General features: G+C 42.1%; 1 protein-coding gene across 2 annotated transcripts in view; it reads left to right on the forward strand.

Annotated features, from left to right (window-relative positions):
* Window positions 1-11,746: 11,746 nt before the first annotated feature.
* LOC115112027 (cytoskeleton-associated protein 5-like) overlaps window positions 11,747-15,875 on the forward strand; it is a 94,728-nt gene continuing 90,599 nt past the window's right edge. For both annotated transcript variants that reach the window (XM_029638672.2, XM_029638673.2), the window contains exons 1-5: window positions 11,747-11,859; window positions 14,177-14,277; window positions 14,475-14,668; window positions 15,097-15,303; window positions 15,547-15,718. In XM_029638672.2, the coding sequence (XP_029494532.2) occupies window positions 14,221-14,277; window positions 14,475-14,668; window positions 15,097-15,303; window positions 15,547-15,718 (630 nt within the window). In that variant the 5' untranslated portion in view covers window positions 11,747-11,859; window positions 14,177-14,220. The remainder of the gene's footprint in view (window positions 11,860-14,176; window positions 14,278-14,474; window positions 14,669-15,096; window positions 15,304-15,546; window positions 15,719-15,875) is intronic.

The raw sequence follows: 15,875 nt of genomic DNA on the forward strand, positions 1-15,875 counted from the left end.
CTAGTTAAATCATGTTTCTAGTAGATTGCATAGTTACAATGTGTAACCATTGATGTCCCAGAACCAAAATTGGTAAACACTGTTGAAGTGTATAATTCTAATACATACATGCATACACAGCATAATTCCAAGACTGGAATTTGATACTCCTGGTATTGGATATGACTGAATAATAATCTAAGATATTCATACCTAAACTGCACCTTTATTTGCCAAGGTAGAATACATGATCAGTGAATATATTAAATGTACAGGCTACAATGTGGGGATCTCATGCACAATATCTACATGTATATATGACTTGCATCCTTGGCACAAAGTTATATTATACTCATTAATTCATTAATGTCATTCAGACTGTTTTGAAGTTGATACAACTGGCTATGATAGCTGATGTTCATAGCTAGGTTCTGAACGAATACTGTACATGTATATATTACCATGCAATGAGATCCCCACATTGTAGTCTGTACATTTAATATATTCACTGGTTATGTACTCTACCTTGGCAAATAAATGTGCAGTTCGGTATGAATGTCTTTGATATTATTTTTCAGTCATATCCAATTCCAGGAGTATCAAATTCCAGTCTTGGAATTATGCTGTGTCTGCATGTATGTATTACAATTACCAATTTTGGTCCTGGGACATCAATGGTTACACATTGTAACTATGCAATAGACTAGAAACATGATTTAACTAGTTTAAGGCTAATTTGTAATTTATATATACAGAAATCGAATTTAAAAAACACTACACTACACTTCCTATGCATCATGTAAATACTCTAAAACACATTCATCTCAATATCTAATTTCCTTCATATGTATTGATGTAAGGGGTGTGTAACTGGTGGCAGTAGAGTCAGACGCAGGAGAGCAGAACTAGGTAATAGCCGGAGCAGTTTAATTTAAAAACCAACGGCATAAAGAAAATAACAACATGGGTACAAAACCTGACGCGCACTAGTAACCATGTGCACAAAGATATGGGGGGAACAGAAAGGTAAATATACAACACTTAATGAGGGAAATGAGAACCAGGTGTGTAGGAAAACAAGACAAAACAAATGGAAAATGAAAGTGGATCGACGATGGCTAGAAGTCCGGTGACGCCAAACGCCGAACGCCACCCGAACATGGAGAGGAACCGACTTCGGTGGAAGTCGTGACAATTAATCTGATAAACACAGGATAGGTGTAGTATTTCATCAAATGAGACTTAATTTCAACTAGTAGAGAATGTAATACTTTTTATTGAAAGAAGTTCAATAGTGTTATAAATATGCGCATTATAAATATCATAATTGTAATATATTATAAATGCAAGTTCAATCTTTACTTCAATGCACAGCTGTTGTGCATTATAAAAACAGGAAGAAAGAGGTGGCGAGAGAGGTATAAAGGACAGAAAGGGAAAGAACAGAGCAGGGAAGGCAGAATATGATTAATGAGTCACAGTGCTACCCTAATATGATCTCAGTTCATCACAGTTACATAATAGTGTCTCTCATCAGCCCGAAGGTTATCTTAAGAGAGGGTAAGGTGGCGATGATGGGACTGGGGGTTGGCATCCTCTCTTATATCAAAACATTCCTGCAGACGAGAGACAGATGGAGAGAGAGAGAGAGCATGTTTAAGCCTTGTGTTTAAAAAATTTTTATAACACTGTCCGTCATCATAATCAGGAGGTGAAATGCAAAACTGACCTTGGATCATTAACTCTGGGACTACTGCATTTCTGTCTGTATTTCAATGTAAAGCATTTCTTTAATAATACTTCCTGTTGGCCTGACCAAGTGACCTCTCACCTCTGATCATGCTGTGCCCTCTATGTAGCCAGTTCAGATGCGGGAGGGATTCACTGACACAGCTGATAACTTAGAGGACTTAGGGAGAAGGGGAGAGAGAGGGATGAAGTGAAGGAGAGAGACTGTTATTGAGGGAAAAAAAGGTAGTTAAAAAGACAGTCTTCAACAGGAATCTGTGTGTGTGGCCTCACCTGGTGTCCAATCAAAGTGACTGGAGGGTACTTTATACTGAAATACATGCACAGACACACAAGGACAAACAATATAGCATAGTTATAGAAATAATGAAGTGTTTTACTATTCTCCATGGTTGGCCCTCTTGCCTATTCTTTGAAGGTGGAAGTAGCCACAGTTATACACCTGAGCCTGCTTACTGCACAACACAATCCATCAATCAGATTGATACATGAGTGTGTGGGTTATAGGTGTGGGTTATGTCTAATTGTTAAATTTTTTTCAATATGGGTGACTTAAAATAGCCTGTTTTGTTTTTGTGAAGACACCCTTACCTAAACAGCACCCTCACCTGAGAAGTAGAAATCAAAAGGGAGATAAACTGGGAATTGAATAACTGCAGTTGACATAGCTAAGTAAATGGAAGAATACTCTAATTGCAATGTGGGTGGCTCTTAAAAAAGCCTTTGGTTGTGCATAGTGTAGTCTAAGGTGTTGCCAGGGAACAGCACCCTCTTCAAAGAAGTAGGAGGTGAAGATCTCACGCACACGGATTGCCTCTCTTTCTGCGTTGTTGGACCCCATCCTTGACACATCCTGCTGAGCACCAGACTTTCTCCTCTGGCACACAGCGGCGAGCTGCAGATCCCCTCCTGTTCCTCATGTCCATCCTCATGAAGTTATGCAGGACACAAGTAGCCTTCACACGCCTGGATTCCTCCAGGAGGCAGTCCCAGATGGCCCTGGTCACCCAACCTTGCAGTGCCCTACACGGTAACTGTAGCCAATCGTTTTGAAAGAATCTCCAGTTGCAAGGTATCTGTAGGAATATGGAAGATAGTGTCATTATTAGACTTTTACATCACCAGGTAATTGTGGATTACTAAAGTATAATATCCCTTATAACAAATCATGATAACATTGGATTGATAGATGCAGGTGCACACACATGCATGTGTCAATAACAAAATCATATCAAGGATAGCATCACAAATGAATACATAAATACCACTTGAAGCTTGATGATGAGTTGATCATTTGAATGAGCTGTGCAGTGCTAAGGCAAAACCAAAAATGTGCACCCCTTTGAGTCCCCAGGACTGAGAACCACTGCTCTTCATTGGGACCTCTTCATCTGTAGACAGGCTTTCATATCTCTCTTTATCTAAGGACAGAAAACCTCACAAGAAACAGACTTCATTATACTCAAATTACACGGCACTGAATATTATGTTACTATTATCTCAGTCCTCACCTCTAGGGACTGGAACTACGCACAAGTTCCTGCCCTATCCAGAATAGCCTACTCTCTCACTTTGACAGTTGGAGCTGCTAACATTATCCTTTCCCCCTCCTCTATGGCTGTTAGCTAGCTACCTACAAATGCATTTGGAGTTTGTTTTTTTACAGTGATAAATATATCAATATAACTAGCTAATATGAAGTTAGTTAGCTGGTGATATTTAACTACTTAGCCAGCTATCTATACAGTAGCCAACTAGCTAGCTCATTTAGCAGCTCATTTGAGTTAGCCTGCACTGTAGCTAGTTAGCTAATATCACATAATTTCTTTACATTTTCAAAATGTATATACTTACTTGAATAGGTTCTTCCAGCCATGTGGACAATTGTGAACAGGGCAGCAAAGTTTGTTTGTCACCAGAGTGTTTTAGAGCATATTACTATTTACCAATTTAATAACCAGGCCTAACGTAAACTCACCCCATTCCGTACAAATGTGCGTAACCGCAACATTCAAACGAGGCTACAAAGAAAACTAATGGGACTGTAGCGACTGTGTTGACTTCAAAATCGGGGGTGTGAACTAGGTTTCTATTCAAGCGTTGATCGACATGGTAATGGCTCTATAGTATTGGAGAAAAGTTGAAAAAATGGACCCTCCGTTACATCTTGACGTGTCGTCGTAACGTACAGCACGCATAAAGTAACTATTTCTGTCTTACAATCTCTCTCCACCAGGTGTAGCACTTCTCTCATCGTTTAAAAACAAGAAATGGACAGTGACGGGGGTAAGGGGGGATACCTAATCATTTTTTCGTCATCGTTGCATGCGATCATCATTCTCAAAGCCGCTGTTTACTTCTAAGATTACCTTAGCACCGCCCTAAAAACTTTGACACAAACCTTCAAAAATTCGACACAAACCTTCAAATAGGTATGTAATGACACATTATATAAACTCTTTATAGAGTTTATTTTAGAGGTCGATAAGGTGATAAGTTGGACAGATCGAGTGAAAAAAGCAATTTTCCCACACTACATCTGTCCTTCTCACTATCACACATTAGTTTAGCTTCCCCACCCGCCATTTTTAAAAAGACCCGAAGGGGCTCATTGCCTGCTTGAATTATGCAGAAACGGGCAGTGTTTAGGTCATGTAATTGATTTTGTTGGAAAGGGGAGAAATTGTGCTTTACAATGGTATTGACATTGTTGATCTGGAAGTATTACGTTTTTGGGACGCTAAAATAAGGGCAATTGTACGGACCAAGGCGATGTACGAGTGTCACATAGAATAGTCCAGAAGGCTATACTGGAAAACCTAACCTTTATCAAAATAAAAAGATGGCGGAGCCGCAAAAGTTCTTCTGTGCAAAGGTGTTTATTTACAAAGTGATTCCGGAACAAAAACAACAGTACTGCCATCAAACGTGTACCTTATGGGACAGCTAAAAACAATGCTACCCCATCCACAGCTCAATCCAAAATGCTTCTCCATGAACTGAAAGAGAGGCTCCTTTTGTAGGGCTAGCCCCTCCCCTCAGAACAATTAACACCAATTAATTAAGCAATTACCTCGTCAAACCTACATTTTCCATTAAATACAGAGGCGAACCTGACACCTCACCAGCTGTTAACTTAGCTCTACACAACTGATTCAAATGTTCAACTCATCATCAAACTTCAAGTGTTATTTATGTATTAATTTGTGATCTGGTAATGTAAAAGTCTAGTAGTGACATTATCTTCTATTGTTTGTCCTCATGTGTCTGTTTTTCAGCATAAAGTACTCTGTGGCCACGAGGTGAGACTACACACACACAGATTCCTGTTGAACACAGTCTCTTTAACTCTTTTATTTTCTCAATAACAGTCTCTCTCTCCTTCACTTCATCCCTCTCCTCCTTCTCCCTAAATCCTCTAGGTTATATCAGCTGTGTTGGTGAACCCCTCCCGCATCTGAACTGGCTGACACAGAAGGCACAGCATGGTCATAGGTGAGAGTATTATTAAAGAGATGCTTTACATTGAAATACAGATAGAGATTGGCATGACTTCTGCCGAAGTTGGCTCCCCTGCCTGTTCTGGCGGTGCTCGGCAGTCGTCGTCGCCGCCCTACTAGCCGCTACCGATCCCTTTTTCGTTTGTCTGTTGGTTTTGTCTTATTAGTTTCACATGTGTGTATTTTGGTTTAATTAGCTTCCCTATATGTAGTAGGTTGACCCGCCCTTGTTTTGTGCGAGATTGTATTTTTGTTACGTGTCTGCATGTTAGGTCGTGGTGTATTTGCTTTTCTTTACTTGACACCCTGTGGTTTTGGGTTGTCTAGTATAGTGTCCTGCGCCCTGTATTGTGTTGGGCTTATCATTTTGGTAAAGCACTTTACTCCGTTACTCTCTCTCTCTGCGTCTGATTCCTGCACCCACCTAGTCCCGAGTGACAGAGATGTAGTAGTCCCATAGTTAATGATCCAAGGTCAGTTTTGCATTTCACCTCCTGATGATTATGATGACTGACAATGTTAGAATAAAAAAAAACAAATCTTAATCATGCTCTCTCTCTATCAATCTGTCTCTCATCTGCAGGTATGTATTGTTGTGAAAGAGGACGCCAGTCCCATCATCGCCACCTCAACTGCTCTTAAGATAACCTTCGGGCCAACTGGGAGCCCAAGGCTGGTTAGGAGACACTGCTAGAGACACTATTTAATTGTGATGAACTGAGCGATTATTAGGGTAGCACTGTAATTCATTAATCACATGTCGTCTTCCCTGCTCCTCTATTTATCTCTTTCCTTTTCTGTCTTCTACACCTCTCTCCCCACCTCTTTCTTCCTTTTTAAAAAAAAATGCACACCATATGTGCATTGAAGTAGAGCTTGAACTTGTATTTATAATATTACAATTATAATATATATAATGCATGTATTATGTATTTATAACACCTGGATAATGAACTTTAAATAAAGCATTTCACATTCTCCACTGGTTGAAATTAAGTATGTCATTGAAATACTACACCTAAACCTATTAGATATGCATAGGAAGTGTAGTGTTTTACAGTTATTTTCTGTATATATGAATTACTTAAATCATGTTTCTAGTATATTGCATAGTTACAATGTGCAATCATTGATGGAGCAGGAGTGGTAAACACTGAAGTGTATAATTGTAATGCAGACACAGCATCATTCAAATAATGGAGTTTGATACACCTGGTATTGGATATGTGAGACATTCTTTTTCAGTCAGAGATTCATACCTGATTCGCACCTTTATTTGCCAAGGAAGAGTACATGATCAGTGAATATATTCAATGTACAGGCTACAATGTGGGGATCTCATGCATGGTGTTAGGATCTAATTTTCGGAGTAAATGACTCAACGGACACTAGAAAAGCTTAACCAAGTTTAATTCTACCCAAAGGATTGATACAGCTGGATTCAGATAACACATGTTTCCACCACCACAAGTATATATACTCCAATTTAGACACTCCTCATCTCCAATCCTTACGTATTTTATGGTCTTACAGGAAGACAAAGTGAGAGTAATAAACTGTTCTGTCTTAAGGTGACCTGACCTCAACCACCCTTGATGTCTATTCCAAAGCTCTCCACCCATATCACCTTTTGCACTCCTGTGACTTCCTCCCGTCCACCCAGCACATTCCAAAGCCATCTGTATCCTACAGATAACTTCTGATGTAACAACCATTCTCTATCGCCCCTCAGATACTATAGTATTACTTCTGGTCTATCATGTCTCTAGTATAGCAATGTTCAAAGTTTAACCCAGAATCCAACAGTGGTAATAACTACAGTACATGTACAGTTGAAGTCTGAAGTTTACATACACCTTAGCCAAATACATTTAAACTCAGTTTTTCACAATTCATGACACTTAATCCTAGTAAAAATTCCCTTTCTTAGGTTAGTTAGGATCACCACTTTATTTTAAGAATGTGAAATGTCAGAATAATAGTAGAGAGTGATTTATTTCAGCTTTTATTTCTTTCATCACATTCCAAGTGGATCAGAGGTTTACATACACTCAATTAGTATTTGGCAACATTGTCTTTCAATTATTTAACTTGGGTCAAATGTTTCGGGTAGCCTTCCACAAGCTTCCCACAATAAGTTGGGTGAATTTTGGCCCATTCCCCCTGACAGAGCTGGTGTACCTGAGTCAGGTTTGTAGGCCTCCTTGCTCTCACACGCTTTTTCAGTTCTGCCCACACATCTTCCATGGGATTGAGGTCAGGTCTTTGTGATGGCCACTCTAATACCTTGACTTTGTTGTCCTTAAGCCATTTTTCCACAACTTTGGAAGTATGCTTGGGGTCATTGTCCATTTAGAAGACCTATTTGCAACCAAGCTTTAACTTGGTGACGCTGGGTACCTCTGTGTCCCGCGGTATAAGATCACAACTTTGAAAGGAGGAACCACTGTAGTATTGGGGAAAGTACTGGAATGTGTTGTAGGGGTGTCCATGGAGCTGGAGATCAGCAATGTCCTGTGCGAGAGAGGCAGGTTGAGGTTTCCAGGGTTAGAGTAGTGCATAAGTTGTCATATGCTGAGGCAGTGAAGAAAGTAGAGGAAGATGGGTTAAGGGGGAGGAGTGGTGAGAGTAATAGAGACATACCAGTATAGAGGGATAGGCCAAAAAGTTATATAAGTGTCAGTAAGATTGGATTTTTAGCATTTGTAGCAATGGTTATCAATTGTACTGCAGGGATGGATCGGAAGTCTCAGAAAATTAAGGTTGGGGTGGCAGCTGCAGAGAGGTATTTGGGTGTGCGAGACTTGACATCAGAAGAGTTACAAGGTGATGGCATGAGGTAGAGTAAATACATTTAATTAGTGGAGTAGGGTGATGTTCATTTTATTTTACATAATTTTGAAATGAGTGAGTGTAGTGTTAGATGGTAAGGTATTTATTTTGTACATTTTTATTTTTCAAGCAAAGTATACAGTGGGGAGAACAAGTATTTGATACACTGCTGATTTTGCAGGTTTTCCCACTTACAAAGCCTGTAGAGGTCTGTATTCTTTTAATCATAGGTACACTTCAACTGTGAGAGAGACGGAATCTAAAACAAAAATCCAGAAAATCCCATTGTATGATTTTTAATTAATTAATTTGCATTGTATTGCATGACATAAGTATTTGATCACCTACCAACCAGTAGGAATTCCGGCTCTCACAGACCTGTTAGTTTTTCTTTAAGAAGCCCTCCTGTTCTCCACTCATTACCTGTATTAACTGCACCTGTTTGAAATTGTTACCTGTATAAAAGACACCTGTCCACACACTCAATCAAACAGACTCCAACCTCTCCACAATGGCCAAGACCAGAGAGCTGTGTAAGGACATCAGGGATACAATTGTAGACCTGCACAAGGCTGTGATGGGCTACAAGACCATAGGCAAGCAGCTTGGTGAGAAGGCAACAACTGTTGGTGCAATTATTAGAAAATGTAAGAAGTTCAAGATGACGGTCAATCACCCTCGCTCTGGGGCTCCATGCAAGATCTCACCTAGTGGGGCATCAATGATCATGAGGAAGGTGAGGGATCAGCCCAGAACTACACGGCAGGACCTGGTCAATGACCTGAAGAGAGCTGGGACCACAGTCTCAAAGAAAACCATTAGTAACACACTACGCCGTCATGGATTGGTTCTGCTCACACTGCCCTACCCTGTGCTCTGACCTCTTTCTCCCCTCTCTCTCCAGATGAAATCTCGCGTCTTGTGACGGCCGGCCGCCCAACAACCTGCCCGCTTGACCCTATTCCCTCCTCTCTTCTCCAGACCATTTCCGGAGACCTTCTCCCTTACCTCACCTCGCTCATCAACTCATCCCTGACCGCTGGCTACGTCCCTTCTGTCTTCAAGAGAGCGAGAGTTGCACCCCTTCTGAAAAAAACCTACACTCGATCCCTCCGATGTCAACAACTACAGACCAGTATCCCTTCTTTCTTTTCTCTCCAAAACTCTTGAACGTGCCGTCCTTGGCCAGCTCTCCCGCTATCTCTCTCAGAATGACCTTCTTGATCCAAATCAGTCAGGTTTCAAGACTAGTCATTCAACTGAGACTGCTCTTCTCTGTAAGGCCCTCCGCACTGCTAAAGCTAACTCTCTCTCCTCTGCTCTCATCCTTCTAGACCTATCGGCTGCCTTCGATACTGTGAACCATCAGATCCTCCTCTCCACCCTCTCCGAGTTGGGCATCTCCGGCGCGGCCCACGCTAAACCTGACAGGTCGCTCCTACCAGGTGGCGTGGCGAGAATCTGTCTCCTCACCACGCGCTCTCACCACTGGCGTCCCCAGGGCTCTGTTCTAGGCCCTCTCCTATTCTCGCTATACACCAAGTCACTTGGCTCTGTCATAACCTCACATGGTCTCTCCTATCATTGCTATGCAGACGATACACAATTAATCTTCTCCTTTCCCCCTTCTGATGACCAGGTGGCGAATCGCATCTCTGCATGTCTGGCAGACATATCAGTGTGGATGACGGATCACCACCTCAAGCTGAACCTCGGCAAGACGGAGCTGCTCTTCCTCCCGGGAAGGACTGCCCGTCCATGATCTCGCCATCACTGTTGACAACTCCATTGTGTCCTCCTCCCAGAGTGCTAAGAACCTTGGCGTGATCCTGGACAACACCCTGTCGTTCTCAACTAACATCAAGGCGGTGGCCCGTTCTTGTAGGTTCATGCTCTACAACATCCGCAGAGTACGACCCTGCCTCACACAGGAAGCGGCGCAGGTCCTAATCCAGGCACTTGTCATCTCCCGTCTGGATTACTGCAACTCGCTGTTGGCTGGGCTCCCTGCCTGTGCCATTAAACCCCTACAACTCATCCAGAACGCCGCAGCCCGTCTGGTGTTCAACCTTCCCAAGTTCTCTCACGTCACCCCGCTCCTCCGCTCTCTCCACTGGCTTCCAGTTGAAGCTCGCATCCGCTACAAGACCATGGTGCTTGCCTACGGAGCTGTGAGGGGAACGGCACCTCAGTACCTCCAGGCTCTGATCAGGCCCTACACCCAAACAAGGGCTCTGATCCACCTCTGGCCTGCTCGCCTCCCTACCACTGAGGAAGTACAGTTCCCGCGCAGCCCAGTCAAAACTGTTCGCTGCTCTGGCCCCCAATGGTGGAACAAACTCCCTCACGACGCCAGGACAGCGGAGTCAATCACCACCTTCCGGAGACACCTGAAACCCCACCTCTTTCAGGAATACCTAGGATAGGATAAAGTAATCCTTCTCACCCCCTTAAAAGATTTAGATGCACTATTGTAAAGTGGCTGTTCCACTGGATGTCTTAAGGTGAACGCACCAATTTGTAAGTCGCTCTGGATAAGAGCGTCTGCTAAATGACTTAAATGTAAATGTAAATGTATTAAAATCCTGCAGCGCACGCAAGGTCCCCCTCCTCAAGCCAGCACATGTCCAGGCCCGTCTGAAGTTTGCCAATGACCATCTGGATGATCCAGAGGAGGAATGGGAGAAGGTCATGTGGTCTGATGAGACAAAAATATTGCTTTTTCGTCTAAACTCCACTCGCTGTGTTTGGAGGAAGAAAAAGGATGAGTACAACCCCAAGATCACCATCCCAACCATGAAGCATGGAGGTGGAAACATCATTCTTTGGGGATGCTTTTCTGCAAAGGGGACAGGACGACTGCACCATATTGAGGGGAGGATAGATGGGGCCATGTATCGTGAGGTCTTGGCCAACAAACTCCTTCCCTCAGTAAGAGCATTGAAGATGGGTCGTGGCTGGGTCTTCCAGCAAGACAACGACCTGAAACACACAGCCAGGGCAACTAAGGAGTGGCTCCGTAAAAAGCATCTCAAGGTCCTGGAGTGGCCTAGCCAGTCTACAGACCTGAACCCAATAGAAAATCTTTGGAGGGAGCTGAAAGTCCGTATTGCCCAGCGACGAGTGGGCCAAAATCCCTGCTGCAGTGTGCAAACCTGGTCAAGAACTACAGGAAACGTATGATCTCTGTAATTGCAAACAAAAGTTTCTGTACCAAATATTAAGTTCTGCTTTTCTGATGTATCAAATACTTATGTCATGCAATACAATGCAAATCAATTACTTAAAAATCATACAATGTGATTTTCTGGATTTTTGTTTTAGATTCCGCCTCTCACAGTTGAAGTGTACCTATGATAAAAATTACAGACCTCTACATGCTTTGTAAAGCTGGAAAACCTGCAAAATCGGCAGTGTTTCAAATACTTGTTCTCCCCACTGTAAGGGAGTTGTACTCCAGTCTTAGTAGGTGGCGGTAATGCAACAAATTGGATGCCAACCGCCGTTATATTTCATAGAAGAAGAAGTACACAGGGCAATAAATTACGTGAGCCAGTGGCACTGACCCGCATTATAAGCGCGTTTAAATCATCCAATAATCGAGCGCGTTTCACGTTTGCACTTTCACAACCAATCACGGGTAAGCTTTGTGAAACTGACATTTTCAAATGAGAATTTGTCTGCACTGTGGCGGGTGTTCAGGCAGGGTAGCTGTCGTGCAGAAAAATAATCATTTTTTTTCTCCCCCATTGCCTTTCATTTCTCAAACGATTAGCTACATATTGCAGAGACGAGTGAGGTAAGATTGGCATTGCTTGAATTAACGTCCCTAGTTTTAGGTTTGTGTTTCATTATGCATTTTACTAGCCTGGTAAAGTCGAGCGGATAGTTTACGTTAGCTAACATAAGCTAGGTTATAACAGTAGCTGTGAAGTGTCGCAATGTTACAATACACAACTTGCGAGCTAGCACTACTGCTGCCTAACGTTAGTAGGTTACCTAAGTTAATTAGTTACATATCTAACGTAAGGTTAGTTAACAGCAGCACAGTAACCGTTGACTAAAGTTCTTTACGCCGGTGTTGTGCCGAAAATCTCCCCCCACCCCGTCAAACCCCCCCACTCTTTCGCGTTCTTCATTGCTGGGACTTGCTTGTTAGTTGAGATTTCTGCTGTTCACTCCGTTGTCCGTTTAGCCTACATTTCACTGATCTTAGAAAGCGTTTTTATCGGTTTGGCCAATTTGTTTCAAGTGTCTGTTGCGGTTCTAGCTTGTCTGGACCCCTCCGCGCAATCGGGGGCGCCCGGTGCGGCTGCCCATGTCGCCCGTACCTAAATCCAACACTGATTTTTGTATTAATCTATAAATAAATAAATCTCTGCCAAAATTCGTCATCTCTCCCATTTCTTTATTCGACTAGTATTTTTGAAAGTGTAAGGATAAAAATTCAGCTATAGTAGTTCTGAAATGTGTATTGCATGCCAACATTTTACTCCCTCTGTTTTAATATAAAACACACACATTAATTATTAATTAAGGTTGCCTATCCTGACGAAGATTGTTCTATAGAAAGTGTTTGACTGTGTGCCAGGAAATTAGAGGGGATAATTCTGGCACGGGGGGATTTTCGGCACAACACCAAGGTCCTCTACTCTGACAATCATTCCATTGATGAATTACTAGATACGACCTCTGTTTACTCTTATCTAGTCAGCATTGTAAATTAGGCTATTTTTATTAAGCAGGGCAAACCCGTTGGCAGTTTTTAGCAGGGCAAACCGGTTTTGGTGTTTTTAGCTATCAAAATTAATCAATCGTGCTGCACGTCTTGTAATCTCTTTTTGCTTCATCAAGTACAATGCCATTGGAAATTACTCTGAACATGCATTGCATTTGGAAAGTTTACAGACTCCTTGACTTTTTCAAAATGTTTACTTTACAGTCTTATCCTAAAATTGATTAAATTGTTTCCGCACTTCAGTCTAAACACACTATCCCATAATGACAAAGCAAAAACAGGTTCAGAAAATTTTGCAAATGTACTAAACTATTTTAAATGTAAATATTTAGACCCTTTACTCAACTTTGTTTTTACATTTCACAGCAACTACAGCCTCAAGTCTTCTTGGGTATAACACTACATTCTTGGCACACCTGTATTTGGGCAGTTTCTCCCATTCTTCTCTGCAGATACTTTCAACCTCTGTCAGGTTGAATGTGGAGCTTCGCTGCAAAACTAGTTTTCAGATCTCTCCAGAGATGTTTGATCAGGTTCAAGTCCGGCCTCTGGCTGGGCCACTCAATAACATTCTGAGACTTATCCCGAAGCCAAGACAACGCAGGAGTGGCTGCGTTCTTAGGGTCATTGTCCTGTTAAAAGATGAACCTTTGCCCCAGTCTGAGGTCCTGAGTGCTCTGGCGCAGGTTTTCATAAGGATCTCTTTACTTCGCTCCATTAATCTTTGCCTCTATCCTGACTAGTCTCGCAGTCCCTGTCGCAGAAAAGGATGCATTACAATTTCTCTCATTCACTTTTGCTTGTAAATGTCCACACTCACCGAAAATGACTTTCGGTAGCTTATAACTATGCATGTATTATGAGCTAGGTTTGCCGGTCTTTACATTTATCTAAGCTTGTTAACATTTAGCTAAGTGTGTGATTTTGTTATTTTCAAATTTTTTTTTTTTTTTTTTGCATTATGGTAATAAAAGGCCCTGTGGGCTTTTCCTTAGTGCCCCCTTGTGTGATATGCTGGTAATACTGTAAATCCTGGGATGTGAGAAGGATGGTATGGCAATGTGAAAATCTGCATACCACCCAAGCCTACATTAAAATGTAATATACAATGGCATTGTACTTAATCAGGTTACTGCTGAATGTCTCCAAAAATGTGATTTGACTTTGATATACCACAAATCATCAAAACGGGTTTGCCCTGCCTACAACTGTTGGCCAGTGTTCGAATCTGGTTTGTTTTTGTCAAACAACAAAATGCATGCAAACTAGTCTGATACGTCTTCATATTAGCTATGTCAGAGAAATTCATATTTCTGACAAACTATTCTAGCTAAGACCGTGCAATGAATATGTGCAAGTGTTTTCTCCTTTCCAACAGTATCAACTAGGTTATCATTTTGAAGTGAATCCACACAAATCATCATGGGAGACGACAGTGACTGGATGAAGTTACCAGTCGATCAGAAATGTGAACACAAGGTGACTCATCAGTTATTCTTCGGCATCTTCTGCTCCTTTATGGTCCCTTTTGTGATACAAGTTGAAGGTTGGATTTCAGTTGGTTGTGGGTAATGCACCATAAAAGCAAATTCAAAACATTAGCTCGGCTTTATAGTTAACGTTACTGTAGCACCGTTCCACTTTTAACCCCTTATTGTCCCTCCTTGCTGTCCCAGGTATGGAAGGCCAGGCTGAATGGGTATGAAGAGGCCCTGAAGCTCTTCCAGAGGATTGATGATGATACAAGTCCAGAATGGGCAAAGTACCAGGGAATCATCAAGAAGTTTGTGACGGACTCAAACTCAGTGGCCCAGCTCAAAGGACTGGAGGCTGTTCTAGCTTATGTAGAGAACGCACACGTGGCTTCTAGGTAAGGGGATGAAAAAATACGAAATATTGTGTAGGACTAGATTATTATGAATTAATCATACAGAAATATCACTTTAAACATCTCCAAAGCAATGGTGTATGGTGTGGGAAGCGCTGACTCGCTGCCCTTTTCTATTATCAAGACATCTGCTGGTTACTAACTGGTTTATCTGTCGACTAGAACTCATGACAAAAGAGGCTTCATGCATAGCCTTTATTTTTACCCAAAAGTCTAAGAGTAAAATGCCCCTTCTTGGGACCAATATTCTACTCTGAGATGTTTTGTGGGTATGGCCCAGGGAGTTTTTCCTGACCAACTATGGCTATGTCCTGGATTATTTCCTTCTGGTCAGGTAGAACTCCTGGATCCTAGTTCTTGCAAAATAGATTGACTATATTTGTTTTAACCTATCTATTGTTGCTCTACAGGACGGTGGGTGAGGTGTTGTCAGGTGTGGTGTGTAAGGTATTCAACCAGCCTAAGGCGCGGGCCAAAGAGCTGGCCTCAGACATCTGCCTCATGTACATAGAGATTGAAAAAGCCGACATTGTACAGGAGGAGCTCATCAAAGGATTAGAGAACAAGAACCCTAAAGTAGTCGTCGCTTGTGTGGAGACCATACGCAGGGCACTCTGGTGAGACACAGCACTGGAGCAGTAGAGAAGGAATGTGTTCTTATCCTGGATAAGCAGTAAATACTGGTACTTTTAAATACTGGTGATTGAGGAGACTTGACATTTTGGATCTTTTACCAAAGACTACACACGCCCAATTTTGGGATTAAGTCATGCTCATATTTTGCATGTACCACCTGCTTTGATTAAATGTAACGCAAAACAACAATGAAACTTCATTAATGTGCTTGTCTTCTTCCTTAGTGAATTTGGATCAAAGACTGTGACCCTAAAGCCCATAATTAAAGTGTTGCCAAAGCTCTTTGAGTCCAGAGAAAAGGCAGTCCGACATGAGGCCAAACTGCTGGCTGTGGAGGTCTACAGGTGGATCAGGGACTCACTACGACCTCCTCTTCAAAACATCAACTCTGTACAGGTGAGGGTTAAGGGTTGATCCAAACATGGTATTTAATCATTACCTGAATGTGAAGAGCGGCTCAGCGTTGTTGCTGTGCATTGGAAAGTCTTCCACGAAGATGTCTTTGAACAGTGTTTTGGACAGAATCTCCCAGGACCATTTTGCTATAGGACAG

This window comes from Oncorhynchus nerka, linkage group LG27, assembly GCF_034236695.1.
Source record: "Oncorhynchus nerka isolate Pitt River linkage group LG27, Oner_Uvic_2.0, whole genome shotgun sequence".
Lineage (NCBI taxonomy): Eukaryota > Metazoa > Chordata > Actinopteri > Salmoniformes > Salmonidae > Oncorhynchus > Oncorhynchus nerka.